This window comes from Carica papaya, chromosome 4 (genome assembly GCF_054855325.1).
Source record: "Carica papaya isolate Zhongbai chromosome 4, ASM5485532v1, whole genome shotgun sequence".
Lineage (NCBI taxonomy): Eukaryota > Viridiplantae > Streptophyta > Magnoliopsida > Brassicales > Caricaceae > Carica > Carica papaya.
The window spans coordinates 20,091,872-20,104,024 of NC_142312.1; the positions used below are offsets into that span (position 1 = coordinate 20,091,872).

The following is a 12,153-nucleotide window of genomic DNA, read 5'->3' on the forward strand; positions in this document are numbered from 1 at the left end:
TTTTGCTAGGGACGCTGTCATATTTGATCTCTTTATGTTATCCTTTACTGAATTTATCTTTTTTGAAACAGGTTGAGCTTTCCATAAGAGGGAATGACATGCTTATTGGAACCATGCTTAAATCTTTGGAGATTGAAGATCTAGTTTGTAGCAATGGGTTGTCTCAACCGTGTTTTCTTGCCAGATCATTTATCCGAAGTGTAGATGCATATTCATCTTTTGATGATACTGCGAATCAGAGCCTTGAGAGCAACGATCTTACTGTTGAAGGAGACGAAAAGTTTTATGAGGCCCCTGAAAATTTAGTTGATTCATTCGACTATGCATCGCAGACACCAAGGAACATTTCTGGGTATTTGGGTTCCCAAGATTCACTCCAATCTAAGACCCCTAGTTTTAGTCGTATTGTAGGTTTACTCCCTGGTGATACTCTCAAAACTGGACAGCAGGGTATGGAAGCAACTGAGATATTGGACAGCTTTGTGAAAGCGCAGATAGTTATCCATGATAAAAGTTCGCCACAATATGAGAACATTGATAACTTGGTTTGTAATTTTCCTAATTGCTTCCTTGATCAGTTACGGGGTTAGTTGTAATAGTTGTGATCTGACTATTTCAGGTGACAGTTACCCTGGCTACTTTGTCATTTTTCTGCCGTAGACCAACTATCCTTGCTGTTATGGAATTTGTAAATGCTATTAATATTGAGGATGGATCTTGTGAATCTTTCAACGACAATTCTTCAGATTCTAACTTAGAAGAAGATCTTTCTCAAGGAAATGTAATCGAAGATCAGCATTTAAGTGCATCTGAGGAGCCTACCGTAAAGGGTTTGCTAGGAAAGGGGAAATCAAGAATCATTTTCAATTTAACACTAAATATGGCTCATGCACAGATTTTGCTGATGAACGAGAATGAGACTAGGTTTGCTACATTGTCACAGGATAATCTACTTACAGATATTAAGGTTTGTTTGAGAATTTATACTTCTTTCTAATATCTTTTCCCCTCTTGCCTTTTGCTTATTGACTTCAATTTTTCTTTAAGGTCTTCCCATCCTCTTTCAGTATAAAGGCAGCTCTTGGAAATCTAAGAATAAGTGATGACAGTCTTCCTAAGAGCCACATGTATTTTTGGATTTGTGATATGAGAGATCCTCAAGGGACTTCATTTGTTGAGGTACTAGTTTTTTTGCTTTCCTTTTTCATGAGAACTCTACAATTGGTTTCATGTGTTGGAATTTCAAACTTTTAGAATTGCTAGGGCTAATTATATGTCATAGTACGACGGTTCAAAGTTTCTTGTACTGTAACATAAGCTTTTCCAAAGTTTTGTGTAATGAGTTAGCCGTTTATTGGGCTCGAGCTTTGTGGTTGTACAAAATCAGTGTACTCTGTGAGCTAGTGCTGCTGATATATATATATATATATGTATATTCTGTTGTCAGTAATCATGACTCCAAGCAGTAATATGGAAACTAAGTTGGTTCCAACCATGTCAGTTGTGGGGTTCCCCAAATTATTAAATGTTTGAATGGAAACAACTACGTGGAATGGACTAAGTCAGTGAAGATGTATCAGTAAATATCAGCATATTATTGGTTTTGCCCCTAATAACAATTTCGTTAGAATTGGCTATTTGGCAACAAGAGATTGTGCAAATTTTAAATCTTCTGTGGTGTCCAATGGAATCTCACCCTTCCTGGTTTATATACCCACATTGATTCTTGAAAGTAACTATTGGATTATGTGTCAAGCTTTTGTATGCTAGCAGCTTGACCCAAATATATGATTTGCCTCGTAAATATTTGTATTGTAAGTACTTTGCTGAACTACAAGAAGTTTATGAAGGGTCGAATATGATTTAATCTATAATGATTAGTGAGAAAGCACTTCAAAATCAATGAGAACAATTGATAACATGGAAAATCAGGATTTTATGCCCTATTTTTTAGAAATCAGTTACTAAGGTTTAGTTTGACCTTTTTCTTAGAATAAAGAAATATGATATTTTTCCTAGAGTAGAGGTATATGGGTATTATCTTGCCTTTTCCCTAGTTTTCTGATTCTATATCTCTTAATTTATGGAAGAGATTCTTCTTTTCCTTGCTATTTATGTGTTCAATTCAGCCAGAAAAACAATAAGAACTAATCAGGAATTTTTTCTCAAACTTCTATGTTGTATCAAAGCAGTCTCTGACCCTTCAAAATTCTTTTTGATGACCAAGCACAGCCATGGAGAAAACAAACCATGTCTTGTGCACAAGTGACTTCGGGTTCGGAAGTGCTTCTGTGAATAATTATGGTGGATCAAATGATGGTCCTCTTCCATTACAGGACATAAACTGAACGGGAATGCTTATCTATATTAGTCATGATTTATCATGATGTACATTTCTAGAAGAGGAAAAGATGAGTACCTCACTGGCAACACCATTCCTCCAAAAGCTGAAGTTTCAAGATTCAAATACTGGCAGATAGAAAATAACATGGTCATGTCTTGGTTAATTCCATGATGAATGAGATTGGTTAAAAATTGTTGGTCTATGGCACTACACATGAAATATGCAATGCAACAAAAGAATTCTACTCCAGCAAAGACAATATACTCTGGAGGTTTTCGAGATTGAAACCAATCTTCATGATCTTTGTCAGGGATATTTTTCTATCACTTAAGACTACAACAATCTCAATCATTATTGGGAACGGCATGCGATGCAACAAAAGAATTCTAATCCAGCAAACAGAATACTTCAGCTGTTTTCGAGATTGAAACCAATCTTTAATGATCTTTGTTAGGGAGATTTTTTTATCACTTAAGACTACAACAATCTCAATCGTTATGGGCAATGGCTAGATGTGCTTGGAGAATGCCAATGGAGTTGCCCAAATTGTAGAAAGAAGTTCAGAGAAATTATTGGAAAAGAGGATACTAAATACCTGATGGGACTTAACAAGAACCTTAATGAGGTTTGATGACAAATACTGGGAATGAAGCCCTTGCCAAATATGTACGAAGTCTTCTCCAAGGTATGCTGAGAAGAGAGCAAGAAGAATGAGTTGATGAGAGAATTTCCTTTTTTTCCTGTTATAGAAAACTCTGCTCTAGATGCTCAAGGAATCCACCACAAAAACAACAAAAACAGGCAGAAAAAGAGGAACAGTGGTGTAATCAATGAGGGAAACTAGGTCATACTTGTGATAATTGTTAGAAAATCATGACAAACTGACAGATTGGAAGTCATCAAGACTTGCTTCTAAGAAGGAAACCTGAGGGAATCATGTCTCACTTGATGAAGGAGACTCTGCCACCAAATCTAGCCCATTTAGCAAGGAACAATTAGAAGTAATGCAAGAAATGTCCTCACAACAAAGTCGCACGTTATCATTGGAATGGGATCTTTAATTACTTGAGTACACTCACTCTAAATTCTGTAAAAACAGGTCCATGGATTGTTATAGGAAAGTCCATTAATTATTTATTCTATATTTAAGATAATTGGTTGTATTTTTAGGATGTAAAAATATTCTGTAATATCTTGTAAATCTTCTAGAATAGACGGACTAAATTAGGATGACAGAATCCCATTGATTAGGGGCTTGTATATTTCTCTTAGTTGGCTATATAATGCCGCTATACATTATTCTCTTTCTAACAGAGAAGATTATTTAAATCAGTACAGTATAGACATAAAATTTTTTCTTTCTAATATCTTTTATGGTATTAGAGCAAGAAAAAAAAAGGGAATTAATAAGTTGAGAGAACCATGTTGGGTATAAAAAAGAAATGATTCAGATATTTAGTCTGGAGCTTCTTAATTTGTTTCCACAATTGTTCCTGTTGTTATTGTGGAAAATACTTCTCATAACTTATACATCACTACTCAAAAATTAAACGAGAAGAATTTCTTGCAATGATCTTGTTTAGCAGCTTTGGTGATTAGGGGAAAAGACAAAATAGCCTTTATAGACGGTTCCTCTCCTCGTCTGGATGTTGATGATCCCTTGTATGCATTATGGGATGTTAACAATTCCTTAGTCAGGGCGTGGTTAATTCATCCTATGGAGGATGAGATAGGTGAAACCTGTCTTTTTCATTCCATGATAAAAGAGGTTTGGGATGCTGTCACTCTTGCCTATTCTGATTTGGAAAATTCATCACAATTGTTTGAATTGCGGGATGAAAATTCATCACAATTGTTTGAATTGCGGCATCCCGCAAGCAATTTTCGTCAAGGTGATTTGGATGTAACTCAATATTCTAGCAGCTTGCGAAAATTGTGGCAAGAGGTTGACATGTTTCATTCAACCCCTTTGGAAAGATCTTGCTGATGTTCAACTTTTCAAGAAATTAATCCAAAAAGATTGTATATACGATTTTTTAACTAGTTTAAATAAAAAATTGGATGATGTACGTGGCCATCTCCAGGGTGGGCGACTTTTATAGTCCATAGATGAAGTCTTTGCAGAGGTTCGTCATGAAGATCATCGTTGTTGAGTTACGCTCGGTGACACTTTGGTTGTTCAAGTGGATGGCTTTGCTCTTGCTGTGAATCTTTTTCCTTCCAATTGATCACAAAATTTCTCAAAAAAAGATGTATGGTGTGATTATTGCAACAAGGCATATCACACAAGGGAGACTTGTTGGCTGAATGATGGAAAACCTGAGAATTTTGTACCAAATCGGTTAAAAAAAAGGGATCACACTGCCAACTGACAAACCATGAATTAATTTTACAAAAGCACAAGTTGAATACTTGTGTAGTCTTTTTTCCGATTGTTCTACCTTTGTCACAAGTAATTCTGCTACAAGCACTTCTCTCATGGCAAGGCAAGGTGTTTCGGAACCCTCTGTGGTAAGTATGCTAAATTCAGGTGAGTAATGGCTTGTTGATTCCGGGACTACCGATCACATGACCAGTATTCCCATTTTTTTGGGTCTTATTTACTTAGTTCAGGACAACAACAAGTTCAATTGGTAGATGAAACTTTTTTTACAGTAGCTGGCAAAGGAACTATTCGCCTATCACCTACAATTTTTGAAGAAAATTGAGAGAAATTTTTTTTTCATATTTTGATGAATGATTTCCACACATATATATACAAGTCTACTACCTTAACAACCTAACAAATTATGGAGAGAAACCTAACAAAATTATGTTTCTAAGGACAAATTTGTTGTAACAAATTTGTTGGTGATTCCCTCCATTTACAGCACATAACAGTTGTAAATAACTATTTTTAACCATAATTTATTCTTCTAATTCTTATATTTTCTACACTCCCCCTCAATCTAGTTTACGTATATGTTGAGTAAATTTAGATTGGATATTATGTCATCAAAGGTTCTCTTAGGAAGAGGTTTAGTTAGAATATCTGCGATCTGTTGATCGGTTGAAATATGCATCAGAGTTATAGTCCCATCTTCCAATTTTTCTCTAATGAAATGACGATCAATCTCCACATGTTTAGTTTTATCGTGATGTACTAGATTTTTAATCATACTAATTGTTGATTGGTTGTCGCACCATACTTTCATAGGCATATTGTTGAGAACTTTTAATTATTCAAGTATTCTCTTCAACCATACACCTTCACAAATACCATGAGCGAGCGCTCTAAATTCAAATTCTGCATTGCTGCGAGACACAACAAACTGTTTCTTGCTTCTCCAGGTAATCAGGTTACCTCAAACATAGGTATAATATCCTGATGTAGATCTCCTGTCGTTTGGAGAACCTGCCCAATCCGCATCCGTGTAAATTTAAACACCCCTTCTGTCTGTTTTTTTAAAAGAATAAACCTTATCCTGGAGTTTTCTTGAGATACTTCAGAATCCGATACACAGCACTCATATGATCTTCTGTTGGCTGATGCATGAACTGACTTACTGTACTTACTGCAAAACTGATGTCTGCTCTTGTGTGAGCCAAGTAAATAAGTTTCCCAACAAGTCTTTGGTATCTCCCTTTGTCAACCATTTTATTACTGATTCTGGATCCAAGTTTGATGACTGAGTCCATAAGGGTGTCAGCAGGCTTGCTTCTTAGCATCCCAGTCTCCTTTAGGAGATCCAGAATGTACTTTCGTTGAGAAACTGAAATCCCCTTTTTTGATCTAGCTACTTCCATACCGAAGAAGTATTTTAGTGCTCTAAGATTTTTTATTTCAAATTCTTTGGACAGGAATTCTTTAAGTTTCTGAATCTCCTCAAGGTGATCTCCTGTAAGAATGATATTATCAACATATACAATCAAAATAGCATTTTTACCTGATATGCAATGTTTGACGAACAATGTATGGTCGGATTGACATTGTTCATATTTTTTATGTTTTATAGCTCTTGTGATCTGTCAAACCATGCTCTTGAAGATTGTTTTAGGCCATAAAGTGATTTCTTCAATTTATACACTTTCTGAGAGTTGTCAGTTAATTCGAACCCTGGTGGTATATTCATATACACTTCTTCTTCCAAATCGCCATTAAGGAATGCATTCTTTACATCTAATTGATACAGTGGCCAGTTAAGGTTAGATGCAAGTGAGAGGAGTACCCGAATAGTATTGTGCTTGGCAATTGGTGCAAATGTCTCCTGATAATTTATACCATATGATTGTGTATAGCCTTTGGCTACCATGCGGGCCTTAAGCCTGTTCACACTCCCATCTGGATTATATTTGGTTGTAAAAACCTATTTGCATCCCACTTGACACTTTCTTAGAGGAAGATCAGTTAATTTCCATGTCTCATTCTTTTCTAGTGCCCTGATCTCATCTAGGACAATTAACTTCCACTGTGGAATTTTCAAGGCCTCATGTATTGTTCTGGGTTCAGGTGAACTGCTGTCTATCCTGCTCACAAAAGCATGATGTTCCGAGGATAATTTGTCCAATGAAATATAGTCCTGTTTAGGATGTTTGGTGTATCTTCGAGTGCCCTTCCTCAAAGTAATAGGAATATCAGAATCAACGGAATCAAGAGTTAGTACAGAGATTACGTTACCTGGATCAGTGGGGAATTCATGGCAGTGCTTGGATGATTCTGGTGCTTTTCTTTTGTTTCTTCTTGTATAGACACGTAACTCACTCGGTGCAGGTAATGTGCTTTCTTTAATAGGTTTTGGTTCTGATTTCTTTTGTGAGGTTTCGAGTTCAATCTCTAAGGAAGGTTTGTCTGGTGATGGATTTTGTGAGTAGAGAGGTGGTACAAACACATCCGACAACTGATATTTCTGAGTGAATGTCTCCCCCTGAATATCAGTGGTGGGATAAAATGGTTGATTTTCAAAAAATGTGACGTCTATGGTATTATAAAATCAGCGGGTTTCCGGAACTAGACATTTGTATCATTTTTGATTTGCTGAGTACCCAACAGAAATACACTTTATTGCTCTTGGGTCTAATTTTCCATGAAGATGTTTATGAATGTGGACATATGCTAAACACCCAAATACGTTAAGTGGTAAAGTGTTTAAGATGTGAGAATCAAGAAAGATTTTTGAGAGAATAGTGTATAATGATTAAAACTGTAGAATACGGGAGGACATCCGATTAATTAAATAGGTAGCTGTAAGGACAGCCTCTCTCCAAAGATATTTTGGTATATGTGTGGTGAACATGAGAGATCTAGCAACTTGAAGAATATGTCTGTTTTTTCTTTCGGTTATGCCGTTTTGCTGTGGAGTATGAACGCAGGAGGTCTGATAAATAATGCCATGTTCAGTAAAGTATTTTTCAAGAATATTTTCAAAATATTCACAAGCATTGTCGGATTTCAATACATGGATAGTAGCATGAAATTGGGTTCGAATCATTGTATGAAATTTTTTAAATAAGGATCCCACTTCAGATTTTTCCTTCACGAGAAATACTCAAGTAATTCTTGTATGGTCATCAATAAAAAATACAAACCATCTAGTTTCGGAAACGTTAGAAACCCTAGAAGGGCCCCAAACATCACTGTGAATTAATGCAAATGGTTTAGATGGTTTATATGGTAAACTATGGAATGAACTTCGAGTATGTTTAGAAAATTGGTAAAGTTCACACTGTAATAAAACTGGATCTTTCCTTTAAATAGTAGTGGAAACATCCTTTTTAAGTATATGAAGTTTGGATGTCCTAGTTTATAGTGCCACAACATAATATCATGATCATTATTTTTGGAAATAAGAACAGAGTTTTCATATACTGCATTGTGAGTTTGTCTTTTAGAGGTGTTGACTTGAAACAAATATAATCCTGAGCTCATCCTAGCACTGGCAATCGTCCTCCCCGAGTCCAAATCTTGGAAATTACACATATTAGAAACAAATTTCGCAGCACATTTCAAATCTTCACATAGCTTGCTGACAGACAACAAATTACAATCCAAATTCGGAACATGGAGAACTGAACAGAGAGTCAAATTTGGAGACAAATTTACAGAGTCCATTCCTGCCACTTTTGAGAGAGAACCATCTGCAATTCTGATTGAAATATTTTCTTCACATCTTTTATAATTTTGGAACATTGAGAAATCGCCTATCATATATCAGATACTCCAGAATCTACCATCCACACCTGTCCTTTTTCTAAAAGAGCAGATAAACCATGAATATTACCTTTGTGTGCCACAGAGGCACTGACCGGGTGAGATTTCTTGGACAAGATTTGTTGGAGGGCTTCCAACTGTTCAGGGGTAAATGGGTCTTTTCCCATCTCATCAAAAATTATTTCCTCAGTCGTCACGTGATTTCCTCGAAGCTTGCTGGAGGTCTCTGCTTTCGACATTTTCCACTCATCCGAAGGTGGTTTCCAGTCACTTGGCTTGTCGTGAAGCTTCCAGCAACGTTCCCGAGTGTGTCCTAGCTTCCGACAATGGTCGCACCAGGGCCTTGTCTTCTTCGTTCGACTGTCAATCGCTCGGGTTGTGAGAGCTGAAGAATTTTCAGTCTGGTGCGGTTGGTCATTCTCTCCCATCGTGATCTTCCGATGACTCCTCGCGTCGAACCTCAGAAAAAACTTCTCGAAAACTCAGCAAGGGTTTGGTGCTCAGAACACGTCCCCGAATCGCGTCGAGATTTTTGTTTAGCCCTAGCAGGAATTTGAAGACTCGCTTTTCTTCCAGTGATGCTCTTCGAAGACGTCCATCTGCTGCCAATTTCGACTAAGGATACTGTAATACTGGGTGACACTGAGTTCTCATTGTCGAAGGTCATGAAGAGTTGACTCGATTTCGAATATTGCAGAGGTATTTTGCTTGCTGGAGTAGAGTTCCTGTGCTGCCTTCCAGATTTCATGAGCAGTTTCGTAGAGAAGGAAATTCTCTCCGATTTCAGGAGTCATTGAGGTAATGAGTCAGAACATGACCATACTGTTTTCGATCTCCCAGGTTTGTGCATTTGCATCGGACGCTGGAGGAGGCATGGGCTCGCCAGTGAGGTGCCCATAACGCCTTCTTCCGCAGATGAAGAGACGGACAGACGACGACCATTTAAGGAAGTTTCTGCCATCGAGTTTATGTCCTGTGATACAGGATGATGGTAGTTCACTCACAGCTCTGGTTGTTGCTGTGTGATGATAAGAACCAGAGGAAACTTCTGGTGGAGAGGATGGAAGCTCACCCGAGGCCATTTTTGATTACGGCTCAGCAGGGTTTGATATCAATTTCTTTTTTTAGATCAGGTATTGCTTTGATACCAAGAAGAAAATTGAGAGAAAAAATTCTTCATATTTTGATGAATGATTTCTACACATATATATACAAGTCTACTACCCTAACGACTTAACAAATTCTGGAGAGAAACCTAACAAAATTCTGTTTCTAAGGACAAATTTATTGTAACAAATTTGTTGGTGATTCCCTCCATTTACAGCACATAACAGTTGTAAATAACCATTTTTAATCCTAATTTATTCTTCTAATTATTATATTTTCTACAATTTTTTTGCAGGATGTTCTTTATGTTCCAAAATTAACCCATAATTTAGTTTTTGTTTGTAAGCTAACTACTAACCTGCCATGTGCTGTTAATTTCTAAACAAATACTTGTGTTTTTCAAGATTTGAAGATGGGGAGGAGGATTGACAGTGCTAGGGTCTCAAACAGCCTTTATTATCTTTTGCTTTCTTCTTTTCTAACGAATAATGTTGGCTCTTTTATGTGTCTGTTTGCCATTTCTGTTGAAAAAGAAAAAATGTTATTACATTTTTGATTGAGTCATCCAAGTTTTACTTATATGAAACATTTGTTTCCTCGTATATTTTGGAATAAAAGTCTAATATTTCAGTGTGATAGATATCAATTAGCAAAACACACTCGCACATTCTTACCCACTCAAAATTAACATTTATCTACATCTTTTGCTCATACATAGTGATTTCTGGGGTCTTTTACATTTTCTTACACTTTTCTCTCAAAAGTGGTTCATCACATTTATTGATGATCATACTTGGGTATTTTGGATTTTTGTTCTCAATAGAAAATGATATGCCTCACGGGTTTTTAAGAATTTTTACCAAATAGTTCAAACACAATTTGATACAAAAATTCGAATTATTCGTACCGATGATGGTACAAAATATTTCAACTTTATTATTGGTGATTTTTTCCGAATCAATAGTATTTTACACCAAAACTCATGTATTGGTACTCCAAAACAAAATAGTGTGGCTGAAAGAAGAAATCACCAATTCTTGATGTTGTACGTGCCCTCATGTTTTCAACAAATGTTCCAAAATATTTCTGAGAGGATGTAGTGTTAACTGCGTGCTACTTAATTAATCGACTTCCATAAAAAATACTAAATTATAAAATGCCACTTGAATCTCTTGACATTCTTTCCTAATTATTGTGTTTTTTTCTAAATTAGAGTCTTGAATTTTCGGAAATGTTTCTTTTGTTCATATGCCGCGTCAAGGGAGTTCAAAATTAGACCCTTGTTCCCTAAATTGTGTTTTTCTTGTATATTTTGCTACCTAGAAAGGTCGTCGGTGTTATTGTCCTCAAAAAAGAAATATTATACCTCCATTGATGTTAATTTTTTTGAGAATTAAACTTTTTATACCTGAAATTTGCCTGAGGGAGAGAGTGAGAGTGATCCGAATTTTTGAAAACAATTTAAAATAGGCAATGGTGAGATTATTTTTTCAATTAAGGTCCAAATCTTCATATATGGATTTAAATGAGGAGATTTTAGATTGGGAAACAATCGAAAAATCAAATTCCATCACACCAAATCTTACCTCAAACCCGTGGGAGTTGAATTAGGAATTTGTCCCACAAACTGTAAAAGTTGTAGAAAATCTTAATCAGTCCACATCAGAATCTGTGATGAAAATAAAAAAATAATCTCCTTACTCAAAACTAAGATCTCAAACACAAATCCACCTTCAGGAAAAATTCTACCACTTGTCTCTATTGGCAAACATAGAGTCAAAGATCTGCTAACTCATTCAAGAAGAAAAAATCGAAAGAGAGGAAAGGACATTGAGCCCCTACAATCTCAAACCTCAAATCTAGATTCAGATCTTAAGAACCATGATCTAGAGGTTTCTACGGATGTGAGAAAAGAAATCAGGTTTTGCACTTATGACCTATTCTCAAAATTTGTTGGATATAATAAGTTCTTTGGACACTACAAGACGTTTGTTACAAACTTGACAGAGGTAGAGATTCCAAAAATAGTAGGTGAATCCTTAAAAGAACTAGCATGGAAAGCTGCTATTTTGGAAGAAATATGTGCATTAGAGAAGAACCGGACTTGGGATGTGGTGGAAAAGCCAAAAGACAAAGTTGTTATTGGATGTAAGTGGGTCTTCACGGTGAAATACAAGACCAATGGTACTGTTAAAAGTAGACTAGTCACAAAAGGTTATACGCAAACTTATAGTGTGGATTATCAAAAGACTTTTGCGTCTGTTTAAAAAATCAATACGGTATGTGTACTTCTATCTCTTGCTACTAACTTAAAGTAGTCTTTACAACAAGTAGATGTAAAGAATGCATTTTAAATAGAGAACTTGAGGAGAATGTCTTTATTAACTTACCATCGGGATTTAATAATGGCAGCCACAGCAAGGTAGTCAAATTGCGGAAATGTTTGTATGAACTTAAGCAATCTCTGCATGCTTGGTTGGACAGATTTATGAAAGCAATAAAAAGACAAGGTTAT

The 12,153-nt window shown here is 36.1% G+C and overlaps 1 protein-coding gene across 3 annotated transcripts in view; it reads left to right on the top strand.

Annotated features, from left to right (window-relative positions):
* The window catches only part of LOC110810873 (pleckstrin homology (PH) domain-containing protein), a 141,886-nt gene that overhangs the window by 49,094 nt on the left and 80,639 nt on the right, over positions 1-12,153 (top strand). For all 3 annotated transcript variants that reach the window (XM_088218073.1, XM_088218072.1, XM_088218074.1), the window contains 3 exons: positions 72-545; positions 620-967; positions 1,048-1,179. In XM_088218073.1, coding sequence (XP_088074199.1) covers positions 72-545; positions 620-967; positions 1,048-1,179 — 954 coding nt within the window. The remainder of the gene's footprint in view (positions 1-71; positions 546-619; positions 968-1,047; positions 1,180-12,153) is intronic.